Source organism: Paroedura picta, chromosome 12, assembly GCF_049243985.1.
Source record: "Paroedura picta isolate Pp20150507F chromosome 12, Ppicta_v3.0, whole genome shotgun sequence".
In the NCBI taxonomy this organism is placed as follows: Eukaryota; Metazoa; Chordata; class Lepidosauria; order Squamata; family Gekkonidae; genus Paroedura; species Paroedura picta.
This window is the reverse complement of record NC_135380.1, coordinates 35,975,785-35,990,411: the sequence shown is the minus strand read 5'-3', so window position 1 is coordinate 35,990,411 and position 14,627 is coordinate 35,975,785. Positions and strand designations below refer to the sequence as shown.

Below are 14,627 nucleotides of genomic sequence, written 5' to 3'. Positions count from 1 at the left end.
CAACAAAAAGACACCAAGGCAGGGAAGGAGGCAGGAGGAGGAGAGCACCCCCACATTGAAAGATCCAGAGCCACAGGAAGCTAAAGCAGCAAACTAAACACAAAAACAGCAAGGGTAAGGGAAGCTAGAGAACAACAAAAACCAACAGAAATAAAGCCCAAAGAAAGGAGCCGTGCTGTCAGTTTGGGGTGCTGTCTTCTTCAGTTCTGTCCTACCACTACCCACCCAACATCTGCATTCAGAGGTGGGGATTCTCTGTATCCAACCAGGCCTTCCCTTGGCACTGGTTCATCTGTTCATCCCTTTTCCACTGACCAATCCTAGCATAGCTGCTCTCTCCATTGAGTTTGATCACATGCTATGGTGTGAGCTGGAGTTTTGTGACTTTGCCTTCCAGTGATAGATCAGGCTTCATTCGCTGCAATATTTCTTTCTTTGTGACTTTTGCTGTTCATGGAACTCTCAGAAGCCTTCTCTAGCACCAGAGTTCAATCAACTTTCCTCCTGTCTGATTTCTTCATCGTCCAACTTTCATAGTTACAGGTGGCTACCGGAAATATAATAGATCTAACTAATCTCCATTTGGTAATCAGGCTCCTGTCCCTGCTTTTTCCATGCTCGGTTCAAGCTTATCATTGCTGAACAACCTAGAGCAATTCTTCCATTAACTATTTCAGGGTCAAGTCAAAATGGAGATAAGCAAAAAATGAAAGACCATATTTTGGGGAAATTTTGGCTCGATGGTAGTGGGGGAGCAAAAACCTAGGTGAGAATTTTTAATCCTTCAAAGTAAAATGCAAGGTATTTTCCCCTCGGCCCCCTCCATGACTCAAAATTTTCTTAAATGCAGCAGTTAGAACAACAAAGCCACACTCAAAAGCAGTAAAAGCGAAGGGCAGACAAGCATGTCGCCATTCCCTAAATGTTAAGGCAGGAGAGCTGAGGAATTTCACCAACCCACCCTTGTGTGCAAGTCTCTCCGGGTGCCCCAAAATGCCTCACAGAGGGCCCTAATCTGTGCCACGCCAGACCCGTCTGGCATGATGGAAGGAGCTTTTCCCACGCCTCTGAAGCTTATCTGTCATCATCGCAAGCCGAGGGATTGGTTCCAAATCTTTCTCCCCAAACTCTGCAGTTTTTCCCAGTGGAGCATGAGGTAGGGAAGCAGGCTTTTTTCTGCCAGCAGAACTCCCACTTGACTCATTTCCCAGGAGACATGCCATAGGTCACCTAGGGATAACTCCATCCCACCCACCCGCCCATCCTCCCAGGGGCTACAGGCTGACTTTCACCATTACCTCTTGAGTTCAAAGAAGACATAAATGCTCAGGTTCATCCCACTCCTTTTTCTTCCTTGGAGAGTTAGGCGGAGAGGCCTCTGTGTAAAACTAGATTTGAGGACGCTTGGAGGAACAATGGCCCATTAAGTATGTAGGATACCAGACAGGCTTCTGAAGTTTGGGGGGGGGGAGAACAGCTTACATCGAAAGCAGGTCAGAAGGGAAACAAAGACGTCCCATCAGGATGATAGACTAGTGAGATTTCCCCCCCTGATCTCTAGCTGGTATCACTCCTCTGCTACCAACAGGAACCTATCCCTGCCCTCCTCTAAGTGACAACCTTTCAAATATTTACTTGGTGGAAACTAATAAGGGTTGTGGAAGACAGTTCACCATCTCAAAATACTTTTACTTCTAGCAATACTAACAGAAGCAATAGGTAAGACTTCTTTTTCCTGAGTAATTCAATGGAAGATATTGACACGTTTTCCCAACACCAATACTGTACTTTAAAAAACAAACTTCATTCAGTGTTTGTTTCCCACCTTCTTCCTCCATAAATTATTCACAACCCAAAAAAGAAACAAACAGATATACAACAAACCAGATTATTCCTGCCCTGCCTTCTTTTTCAATAAAAAGCCCTCTTAAATACAGCCGTGCAGGCCTTCCTGGAAGGATGGCATCGAAACCAGCCTCCCATGGCAAGCTATTGCAGAGTCTGTACCTAAAAAGGCCTGCCACTGGGTCAAAAGATATCAGACAATCCCAGTAAGCCAATGGTTCTCAACTTGGGGGTCGGGACCCCTTTGGGGGTCAAACAACCCTTTCACAGGGGTCGCAGCAAGGCAAGCAGCTTGGCGGGGGGCACCATCTACACAACAGCCTTGGGGGGGAAATCGAGATAGAGCGTCCATCTGTCTGGAGCAGCGGAAAAGAGTGAGATTGGCATGGTGGGACAAGAGGCAGAACTGAACTGAGAAACCCCGAGGAAAAAACCAATTTACATACAATCATGAACAATGGATCTTCACGCCATTGGTCAATTTCATTTCAATTTCCGTGAAAGAACACTTGCATAATTGTATGGTTGGGAGACACCACAACATGAGGAACTGTTTTAAAGGATCGCGGCATTAGGAAAGCTGAGAACGACTGCGGTAAGCAAAGATAGCTGTGTGCACAGCCACTGCACAGGATCATCCTGGGAATGCTTTACAGAGAAGACGCAAGAGGTCCCCACCTCCAAGGAGCTTAACATTCCAATATGGTTACTGCAAAAGACAAAATGCATTATGAACAAATAAAATTATTCAAACCATCTAAACTCAGCACTGCAGGAGAGGGGTCAACAAACTCAATCCTTTACTAATGTAGATTTCTTCGACAGCAAGAGAAAATAAGAGTTGTGCCAAATTTGCATGGGAGGATATTTCATGGGAGCTATTCTCCAAGACAGCTCCCAAAGCCTGTTTGTTCTGCAGCTTGTTTTTTCCTCCCCTACTTCCTGTCCTTCTATAGCTGTTCAGCACCTATTTTAAATGTTCTTGCCAACAATGCGGTCTGGACAATCAGGGACCCCACAACGGACATGATGGCATGAGGACACCGTGTGATACCTCTTTCTTACACGTTCAGGGTATACTTCTTCGGTTTGCATTCACAGGACTCAGAGACATGTGCCTCTGCTGAACCAAGCTACAGCTTCTAATACTTCAAGTCCCATGTCTTACACATAAATACACGTAATCTTGATTATGGCTTTTTTCAGGGCACTGGTCCCTGGAAACAAAAGTGGGGAATACACATTCACACAACATGAAAGCAAGGGCATACTACGCTAACAGGTGACAAGCCCTAACCAGACATAGCAACATGAGATTGCCATAATGCTGAGTTAGACATGGGCAAATATCAGGTTAAAGTACCAAAATGAATTGCAGGACGTAATCCAAAATTACATTGGATAATTCGGCCACATTCCCATCAAAATCCTCAGGTTTCCAACAACCATACTTGCTTCACTTTTAAATTTACTTACTCGTACCCTACACAAGGGCAGGGGGTTTGAGCCAAATCTCTCATTTTGAGCCAGCAAAGAATCGAAACCCAAACATACACACCCTGTCTACGCCCCCAAGGAATGCCAGCCAACAAGCCAAGAAAGCAATGACACCCTGGCCCTTTTGAGATTGCTTAGCGTTTGCATTGGCCATCAGCCAAGAGGAGTGGGCAGGGTCTTGGTAACTGCATCCAGGCAACAACAAACACCCAATTAGGGTGTCAACTGGCATTTGGTATAAGAAAACAGGAACATACCACCGCCTCCCCCAGCTCTTCCATAATGGCGCAAGAACACCAGCTATGCAATGACCTCATTTTTGTAAAAGTCACTCAGTTCTCTTCAGACAGAGTTTGTCGAGAAGACTCACCAGCTCAACTGATGACTCAGTTCAATGCTGGAGGCCACAGCCTGGCCATAACGAAGGGGCACTTCCGTTCTGAGTTGCCGATTATGGCCTCAGTCTGGGACTCAGAGAGCTGCCATTTATTTATTTGGATAACATTGTTTGCCACCTCTCTCAGGAGTCAGGAGAACTCTTCCCTGGAGCAATAAGACAGATTAAGCAGGCTGGTCCTATTGATTGTCTTATGCATAGATGTGTTTTAAATCAATATGATTTTTTTTTAATGTATATAAATTACGATTGTGTTTTAAATTGTGTGAGGTGCCCTGAGCCTCCTGGGAACAGTGGCATACAAATATTAAAATAAATAGATGGCTTGAGACAAACAATCAGGCAGAATAATTAGCACAAAAATCTTGAAACTCAAGATGACACAAAACAACATTGACAATACAGTCCTCAGGCCTAGGTCTGCCAGACCTCCTACCGTGACAGGAAGTCTTTTTGCTGACAAGCCCAGTTGCCACCAGGGGAGGAGAAAATTTAATTAAAAAAAACAAACACCAGTGATGTCGCCAGTGTTGAAACCACAAAGTTTGATCACCACGTTTCTGACCATTCCTAGAGCTACTCTTTGTCACGGCCTGGTTTTAGGCAGAAATACAGATTTTGCCAGTTCAGGAATGGAAATTACTTGGGAGATTTTGGAGGTGCCATGTTGGAGAGGGCAGGAACCTCAGAAGTGTAGAATGCCATAAAGTCCACCCCCCAAAGCAGCCATTATCTCTAGGAAAACTGATCATGACCACCTGGAGACTGATATAGTGGGAGGTCTCCAGGTGCCACCTGGGGGTTGGCAGTCTTACCCAAAAGTGGCATAATGACACTGGAAATGTTGCATGCACACACATGCCCATTTCCCCATCCCTACCCTCCTCACCGGTTGCTCAGGCCCAAAGAAAACTATAAAACAGCTAAGAGATTAAATCCCAGACAAGCCTCATGGGTAGAGCATTTGAGGTCAGGGGCAGCCGTTTTGTTGCTGCGCCCACCACACTGTGGCACAATTCCAGAAATGCCCACAGGCTCCAAAAGGTTAGAGGCCCCTGGCCTATCCCAGATTCCACGTGGAAAGAATGGGATGAAACAAATTCACACAAATCAAACAGCAGGCCTGAGCCAAGTGCATTCTCCCAAGCCTTCATACCAGCAAGTTAAGGCAAACTCTCAACCAGAAATGCAGCTAGGAGCTTAGCAGGCCGAAACTGGGAGAGACGTTCTTTCGACAGTCAGGAGCAAACGGGTTGCACAGCCTGGGTGGTGTGAGGAAAAGAAGATCAGTACACGGTGAGCCAGCTGTCAAAGACAGAGAGACCTGACCTCTAAATCGCAAATTTCCTCGGATCCCCAAGAGAAGCTAATGCAGGCTTTCCCAACATTTTTACGGTTGACAGCCCCCTGGAACATTCTTCATGCTTTGAGAAACCCCAGAAGTGGTGTGATCCTGCAGAATATGGTTGGGAAGCCCACCCAGGCCCCCTCCCTTTCCCACTCCCTCCAGGCCCACCATTGGCCATTTTGGGAGGAAGGCGTAGGTTGACCTATGGTCATATCAGCCAATCATAGAATCACAGAATAATAGAGTTGGAACGGACCTCATGGGTCATTCTAGTCCAACCTCCTGCACTATGCAGGACACAATAAATGTTGAACAGATTTTAAAAATGTATTAAAATTAATTAACTCCCACCCATTCAGGAAACCCTTTGATGGCCGTCAAGAAACCCCAGGGTTTCACGGAACTCTGATTGAGAAAACCTGAGCTGAGGTGAGAGGTTGGGGCTCAACGAGGGACAGAAACCTGCTTTGCACGTGGAAGGTCCTGAGCTAAGTAGTTCTCGGCATTTCCAGTTCAAGGCTCTCAAACAGCCACTGTTGTGAAATACCTTTTTCTTCTCCCAAGCCCAGTCAGAGAAGACAATACTGAGCCCGTACCAGCAGCTTTACACAAAAGGAGGCAGCTTCACATGTCTGAAAGTTCTGCCCCCTGTTCAGCCAGATGTTGCCAAAAAAACAACATCTGCTAATAGGGGCTGACCACTGTGTTTTATGATCTGTATATATGCCACAGAACTTTGGCTAGGTTCATGCCTCTCTTGTGGAACAGGGTGGTAAGGCAGCTGACATGCTGTCTGAATCTCTGACCATGAGGCTGGGAGTTCGATCCCAGCAGCCGGCTCAAGGTTGACTTCAGCCTTCCATCCTTCCGAGGTCGGTAAAATGAGTACCCAGCTTGCTGGGGGAGTAAAACAGTAATGACTGGAGAAGGGACTGGCAAACCACCCTGTATTGAGTCTGCCAAGGCGTCACTCCCAAGGGTCATGACTCGGTGCTTGCACAGGGGATACCTTTACCTTTACTCCTCTTTACAGCAGAAGCCGGAGACAACGGATGGTTTACAGCCTTTATGCCAGAGGCAAAAGCTGAAAGACATCCTTGCTAAACAACACGATACGATCTGGAATGTTTCTCAGTGTTTTGGTCAAGCCAAGCCCGTCCTCCCTGCAGGAGACAGCAAAGCCCTACCAAATGAGCACAAGGAATAGACGTTTATCAAATTGACGACTGCACCAGGATGTTACGCCTTCCCTGACAGGACATTCTGGTTCGTGACAAAATCTCAGGAGCTATCCAAGAACGAATGGGTGTGCATCCGGTTGGAAACATTGGAACTGGTCTCCCTTGCCTGCCCAGCCCCCCCCCACACACACACACACACCAGATTCTCACAGGATGCCTTTAAACAACATGAGATGCATTCAGAGGCGAGGCTGAACATCCTGCATGTTGGGTCGCCCACTCCAGACGCCGGTTCCAGACAATGTGGTGAAAGTGGTTAAGAGCAATGGTCTCTAATCTGGAGAACCAGGTTTGATTTCCCACTCCTCCTCCACATACAGCCAAGCTGGGTGACCTTGGGCCAGTCACAGTTCTCTTAGAGCTCTCTTAGCCCTACCTACCTCAAAGGGTGTCTGCTGGGAGGAGAGGAAAGGTAGGCAATTGTAAGCTGCTTTGAGGCGCCTTTGGGTAGAGAAAAGCAGGGTATAAAGCCCAACTCCTCTTCTTATCATTGTGTACATTTGGGCAGTTCCTACAAAACCCCATTGAATGGCATAGCATAGAGAAAATCATCCATCCAAGGTGGACCTGTGCAAGCAACCACCTTTCCGTAGCTTCCTGGAGTCCTCTGGATAATTTACTTATTACAGACATCATTTCTGCCCAACGTCCCCACAATCTGCTCAAGGCAACAGTTCTTCTCTGCATGCCCAGATTTCAGGTTAATACACAATGAATTTCAGGTTAATCACTGATAAAAAAAAAGATTAAAAATGAGGGCCCAGGCATTGCAGAAGCCTTGTTCATATGCTACAGTGAATGCACGTACATCCTGCATGTACATGCATAGATCAATCCAGTGTGTGTTCACTTTCCAAATGAAACTAGGACCAATACCTGGATAAATGTGTGGTTTCCATCACACAATGAATGCAACATACAAATTACTCCATGCAAGGTTTGAAGAAAGATCAAGGGTAAAAAGCATATTGCCTGCCCCAATTAGAAGCACTATTGAGGATTACCAACCATCTGGTAAATTAACTGGTTACTTTAATTAACTGTGTTAACTGATGTTAATGGCACTGCAATTTAACCGCATTGTATTTTAACATTGTTGCTAACCACCCCAAGATGGCTGTGCTGATGGGGGGGCTAGAAATTATTATATATAAATTAAAAGAAAAGAAATAAAAAGAAATAGCTGACTGGTATAGATATGCAGAACCCGGATGAGAGTGCTTTGTATCAGTGGTCCCCAACCGTTTTATCACCGGGGACCACTCAACGCTGGGGACTACTCACCGGGGACCACTCAATGCCTTTTACTGAGGCCCGGTGTGTGTGGGAGGGGTAGTTTACTCCTCTACTCTCAACCACTGCCCTAACGCTCTCTGATCGCTATGGTAATGTTTAAACATCCCTTCAAAATAAGATACAGACATGCCACAACTATGAACATAAGGAACATTTTATTTTCATGGAAATTTTAACTCATGACAATGACAAATCAATGGGAACCCTGAGCTTGTTTCTCTGCAACGAGATAGTCCCATCTGGGAGTGATGGGAGACAATGACACCCAAAGTGTGTTGTAAAGGGCCGGGGGGATGAAGTAAAGGGCCGGGGGGGGGGGAGAAGGCATCCTTCAGGGCCCACCTCCAATTAGTCGAAGGACCACATGTGGTCCGCGGCCCACAGGTTGGGGATCGCTACTTTATATCACCAATTCAGCTGTATGAGCACTGAACATTAATGTGAGAATTACCCAGGGCATATATTTTTAGAAAAGGGTGCCCTACACATGGATTGCACATGCAGTCACTGTAACTTTTCATTAGGCTAGACTGTACATGCATCCAGGAAAACATGTGAACAGGGATACCCTTTATACATTTACAGTACAATACTAATCATGGTGCATCCATTCCATCTCATGTAGCTGGTTCTTTTGATGGTTTTGCTCTGTCTATTGTTTCATTCCCTTCCTGGCTATCATTCAAATCATACACCCCACTCTGGGTGTGTAAACTTTAGCTCTGTTCTCCTCTTCAGTTCGGGGCCTGCGCTATCTCAAAGGCAGTGACAGGAAGCTACCTCCCCCATACTTCAACAGAAACCCAGTTTAACACTTCAAAATATCCCATGCAGATCCACTTCCCTCCCACATACCCCATTCCAGAAAGTGGATGCTGAAGCAGAGATCTGTGACTATTTCAACCACGGTTTAGATTCTAATTTTACCCCCCAAAAAAGTGACACACAGGACACTGCTTACATAAACACTGCTAACCAGAGGAAAGCGAGCAGACGCAGAGAAGAGCCTAAAGTGTGAAGTCAGTTCCAAGCCCTCCCAATGCTTAATATAAATCTGTCCAACTACAATTACTTTCCAAACAATGTAACACTTAATTATGAGTAACCGTGTTGGCTTAGAGATCTGCTGACTTATGCCACCAGCTTCCGATCTCTCATCACCCAACACCTCCCCTGCAATTTGGTTGAAGGGATAAAGGCATTAATAGGGGATAAGACAGTCTAACGTCAATCTCTCTCCCTTCCACTCCTATCACAACAAGCCCGTTTATTTAACCAAAGGGTTAGGCTTGTTTAACAAAAGCAAGGAATGCAAGAGTTGCGGTCAAAAATTAAAAAAAACAACAACAATAACACTGACAGTAGAACAGTGCTTCTAAGCTTGGCCAGCCTAACCAAGGAGTTGTGGCATGGTTTCTGAAAGTACAGAGCAAGAAATCACAGCTTGTTTAATGGAAGATGATTTTGCATATTCCAGATGGAAGTCCCCTTGTAACAGGCAGAGTGCTTATAGAAAACGATGTTAAAAGGGCTCTCAAGGGAAAATGGCTTGCTGAGCAGTTTATCGCCCACTTGGAGGACAAGTCTGTCCCCATCCTAGGTGAAAGAAATATGCTGAAGAGAAGTCACAGGGTGATGTCAGGAAATGCAGGATAGAATAAGATAGTTGGCTCCTGGCCCCTTAAGCAATATGGATCTTAAAACGGGAGGACCACAGAAAATAAAGCAGTATTGCACTCACCTGTAATTGTTATGCAACAAAATCCTCAGACTAGGAAGAGTGCTTGCACTCGAAAGCTCACACCTTGAATAAATCTTTGATGTTCTTAAAGGTGCTACTGGACTCTGATTTTGATGCGCTACTTCAGACCAACACAGCTACCCACTTGAACCTGTAATTGTTGTTCACTGAGGTGTCTTCACTGTGAGTTTATAGGCAATAGCTACATTTATGATATTCGTGGCAGTTCAGGGGGATGGAGAGAAAAGGGGAGCTCTTCCCTGTGGACCACGTGACCATTGGGCAGGAAAACAGCCTCTATCAAGCTCTACAGCCCGTTGGACTGTTAAAAAATACCAGGATAGCTGGAAGACAGTCTCCAATAGCTGGCTTGTGCAAGTGCAGTCCCAATGTGGGGCTGCACATAAGACTGAAGATGAACTCCAAGAATTAATTTATTGGTTGTTGTGGGCACTCCGGGCTGTGGGGCCGTGGACAGGTAGTTTAGTCCCTGAAGTTTCGCCAATAACTGTGGTTGGTATCTTCCGAGGTAGGACATGGCAAGATGGGAATATGTCCATGCCGAAGTGTGGTGAGATTTCCATCTTGCCATATCCTACCTCTGAAAATGCCAGCAACAGTTACTGGCAAAACAATAGAGACTAAAACTACCAGCCTGGAATATCCCAAACAGTCTGGAATACTCCCAACAGCCAATTGACTCTGGTTGTGAAAGCCTTTGAGAATGCATTAATTAATACACCGGTTTAATCAAATATCACCCCAAGCCACACCTATAGAAGCTTAGCTCCAGTTTTGCACAATGTCAGAATCGACAAGTCATAAAAACTGACTAGCAAAAAGTAGACATCATAGTTGAAGAAGGTTTGCAAACCATGGTTTGGCAATGTGACAATGCTCGACCTCTGGAGGACCCCCTGCCTTACAGAAATGGGATACTAAACCAATGTCAAAGGACAAACCAATATCAAACCATGGACATTTGAAAGCTTGAACCTCAGTCTGTACTCCAAGCACAAACCAGCTTGGAAGGCTATCCAAGGTAAATTTGTACATTCTTATACAACACATTCATCAAGTTTGTCTGTATACTGCTAATACACATATCTTTGTGTCAAATGAACTTCCATTATGTGGCCACATGCAAAAAAGACTTTACCTTAGGTGGACTCCCACATCCCAAATGCAGATGGGTGGAAGCTTTTTGTAGAACAGAAACACTGAAGAAACAGGCAACAGCCACTAAATTCATACTTATCCTACAACTTCTACACCATCACGAGCATCAACCACCTACATCAATTGAAAATGTTCAAATCCCATCCTCCTCCTTACCTTGCGGTGCAGTAGCTGTGCCTGCGGCCCCCCGCCACCTTCGATTTCATAGCGGACACTGTTGAAGAGCGCAACACCATATTGCTCCTCATAGAACCGAGCGAAATCCGTGAGAACTTTGCCAGTCTTCTCTGCAAGAAGAAGAAGAAGAAAAAGAGTTGAGATAGAAATGCGGTTTCAAAAGGAAAGGATCTAGTTATTGGCAGTAATATCAAACAGTCTTGGCAAAAAATGCATGGTGATGTCATCCACTGCTAGATTTGCCATCTCATTTGAACGCATTGCATCCAAGGAACCCCGATGGATCATCCCAAGGGCCCATCTAGATGCCTTCAGGAAGGCCATAAGTAGGGTATAAAGTCAACAGCCCTCCCCTAGTCTTCCCACCAGCAACTGATATTTAAGGATTAAACAGACACGAAGCTGCCTTAGACGGAGATTACTGTTCCATCACAACCGTTACTGTCTACTCTTAGCTTTCTCAACCAGGGTTTCATGAAACGCTGGGGCTTCTTGACACCCCTGGAAGGTTTCCTGAATTGGTGGGAGTTAATTTTTAATATGTATATTTTTTTACATTTCTTAAACATTTATACAACAACAACAACAAGCCTTTAATAGCATATAAAAATACAATATAAGAAGGGAAAGTGCAAAAAGATCCACTACTAGTGAAAACAAAGGCAAAGATCATGCTTTAGGGTAAGACATACTACATTCACGATTTCTCATGGCAAGATATAAAAACTTTGCAACTGGTTCAATTATATCAGGGTTCTGGGATGTCAAAAGAAACTGAATCTTGCGTTCATCCGAATGCAGTTCTCTTTTACACAGCAGCGAGTTAAGAAATTTAGCTCGGATCGAGGAATAAAATGGCCAATGGAAGAAAATGTGTGCAATTGATTCTATACAGCATTGTCCACAGGGGCACAACCTCGCTGAATGCGGGACCTGTTGAAATGTCCCATGTAGAACAGCAGAAGGTAGAGCATGTCTTAAACATTTATCAGGTGATATGACCATGTATGGTCTTGTCAGCACCCTCAATGACCAATGAAGAGCCTGGATGCAGAGAGGGACGGTTAATAAATCAAATAATAATAATAATGTCACTAATCCTTGGATGTGTGTGTGTGTGTGGGGGGGGGGATAGTTACTAGGTGTTCTTAGACACACACCACTGTTGTCACTTCCGTTTTGGGAGAACCTGCAAAAACAAGCGAGCCACCTGCCCTGTGAAAGGAGGCTGTCAGCGCCTTCTCAGCCTCACAGTTATTTTGATGTCAGAAGATGCCAAATCCTCTGGCCAGATCTTTCTGCAGCTCATAATTGTCCACACCGACACGGGAATCCTTCTGACTTCATGTGCAGTGCCCTAGGAACCTCAGATGGCCAGTTTGAAAAAGGAAAAATTATCTTTATGCTTCACGAAATATCCTTGTTTTTTACATTTTGAACTCCTCTAGCTCAGGGGTAGTCAAACTGCGGCCCTCCAGGTGTCCATGGACTACAATTCCCATGAGCCCCTGCCAGCAAATGCTGGCAGGGGCTCATGGGAATTGTAGTCCATGGACATCTGGAGGGCTGCAGTTTGACTACCCCTGCTCTAGGGAGTCAAGTAGGTCAGGTTATGTTGATGGAAGCTTTGAAGAGCCGGAAACTGGAATTCTGCCTTCAGATCACCGTTTTGCCAAATTTCTGACCACTTCCACAGTCCACATTGGAGGCACCCTATAGCCTGCACCTCTGGGTAAGCTATTGAGCCAAACACATCTTCTCATTAGGAGGGTGCAAACTTAGAGCAAAAACTCATGCAAAATAACCTCCTATTAGCAAAATGCCCCCACGACCTTCCACTCCCACCAGGGGGATTTTTACTATCTGGGGGGTCCTGCAACACTGCTACTTAGCCTGGGAGACGGGATGTCTGTGCCTCCACCCCTTTCTCCCACAAGTACGCCAGACAGCTATCCCTCCCTCTCTCCCTCCCTCCCATCACTCTGGTTGAGAGGAACCAAGCATCCCCTGACAGCCCAGGGGCAGCAACCACCACCACCAGATCACACAAACAAATGATGCTGCTTTATACGGCCTTTGGTCTATCAAGATCAGTGTTGTCTACCTAAACTGGCAACACCTCTCCAAGGTCTCAGCCAGAGGTCTTCCCCATCACTTACAACTTGATCCTTTTAAGTTAACTGTAGATGCTGGGGATTGAACCTGGGAGCTTCTGCATGCAAAGCAGATGCTCTCTCCCACTGAGTTTGGCCCCTCCCAATGGTATGAGCCCCTAAAGTTGGGTCTGATCATCCGAATCCACCAGGAAGCCCTATTGAATTGAGCAAAACTCGCGCAAGGGCGTTCCTGCACACGCATCGGCAGAAGGCCCCAGTGGATCACACCAGTCCCAACAGCAGCTGCTTCCTGGCTAATTCGGCAGAGCCCCAAACCTAGATCGGTCCCGACTATATGCAGCTTTGAGAGCAGAGAAGCTCCGCTTTCCATCCCACAGCAAAGCTCCTCAAGACTCTCAATGCAGACAGAAATGTGAAATGTTAAATGATGAAACGTCTTCCTATCGGTCCTTCCAGAGTTCCTCCCAGGAGGGATTTTCAAGCTTTTGGCTAATGATTTCAGGTAGATTAATGTTTCCTGCAGATAAGGAGGAACAATATGGAAAGGGGGAGGGGGGTGTAGAAAGAGAACCTCTGAACAGTTTAAAGGAAGCCAGCCGTATCCTGGGAGCATCAGATGTGCACAAACAAAGCTGCAGAGACCAAACTACTCGCAGATGTCCTTCCTCCTGCTTAATTCCCAGCCTGTGATACAGTTAGCTGTTTGAGAGCTGGACTTTAGCCAGGATAACCCGGGCTCAAACCTGCTCTCACCCACAAGCTATCTGAAGACTTTGGGCTAGATGCTCCACAGGAGAGGCGAAAATGCTCTCAGGACAAGGTCCGGGCTAAAAGCAGAATGCTCTTGCCAAGCAGAGATTGAATCGTGATAGCTAACAGGCTAGCAAAGTAAGGTCAATCTGCATCTACTAGGCAGAAGGGGAAGGGGGCTATTCCAGAAGAGGAGAAAAAGAAGCCCCCTTGTTAAGACCGGCTCCAGATTTTTAGGAAGCCAAGCCAGTGGAGCTGCTCTTTCGAGAAAAAATGTTCACAGTTGCAGTTCTCCCCGGAGCAAATGCAAAGGGCTCCAGAGGCAGGCCACCATCTGTGCTGAGTTGCTTGAATGATTTTTTATGGTGCAAAAAGGATACAACAGACTGAAAGCAAAGACAAAGTCCGTGGCACGACGTGAAGACGGAATGGGATGCAGCAGGCATAACAACTCACTCCAAAATTGTGGTCCGGTCCGGTGTTACTCCACTTATTTAGGGCATCCCATTGATCACATCTATCAGCTGAGGCCACTATCTCAGAGCGGTCAGCGTACACTGGGGACCTTCCATTTCAGCCCTCAAAAGGAAGCCAACATGGCTCAGCTTTCCTCCATGTAAAAATGTTTAAATGCTCCTGCTCATAAAAGGCTAGCACACCAGGGGGAAAGCTATGCCAGAAGCTCTCTAGGCTAATATTCTATCTGCAAGGCTTCGGAGAGAACGAAGATTTGGGCTGACTGCTCAGTAAAGATCAAGGAAAAAGAGGAAGACTTGTTTTGGAGTCTCAGAGCAGCTTACAATTGCCTACCCTCCCTCTCCCCACCACAGACACCAGAAAGCTCTGACAGAACTGCGACTGGCCTAAGGTCACCCAGCTGACCGCACGTGGAGGAGGAGTGGGGAACCAAACCAGGTTCTCCAGATTAGAGGCCGCTGCTCTTAACCACTGCACCAAGCTGGCTCTCCACACACTGCATCCTGTGGTTTCTCTTATGCACCCCAGAAGCCCTTACTAAAAAAGAGTCAGTCTCCCAAAC

General features: G+C 46.0%; 1 protein-coding gene across 1 annotated transcript in view; it reads right to left on the bottom strand.

The window, feature by feature from the left end:
- NIBAN2 (niban apoptosis regulator 2) overlaps positions 1-14,627 on the bottom strand; it is a 100,967-nt gene that overhangs the window by 41,288 nt on the left and 45,052 nt on the right. Inside the window, exon 2 of the mRNA XM_077307092.1 lies at positions 10,701-10,831. Within this exon, the coding sequence (XP_077163207.1) occupies positions 10,701-10,831 (131 nt within the window). The remainder of the gene's footprint in view (positions 1-10,700; positions 10,832-14,627) is intronic.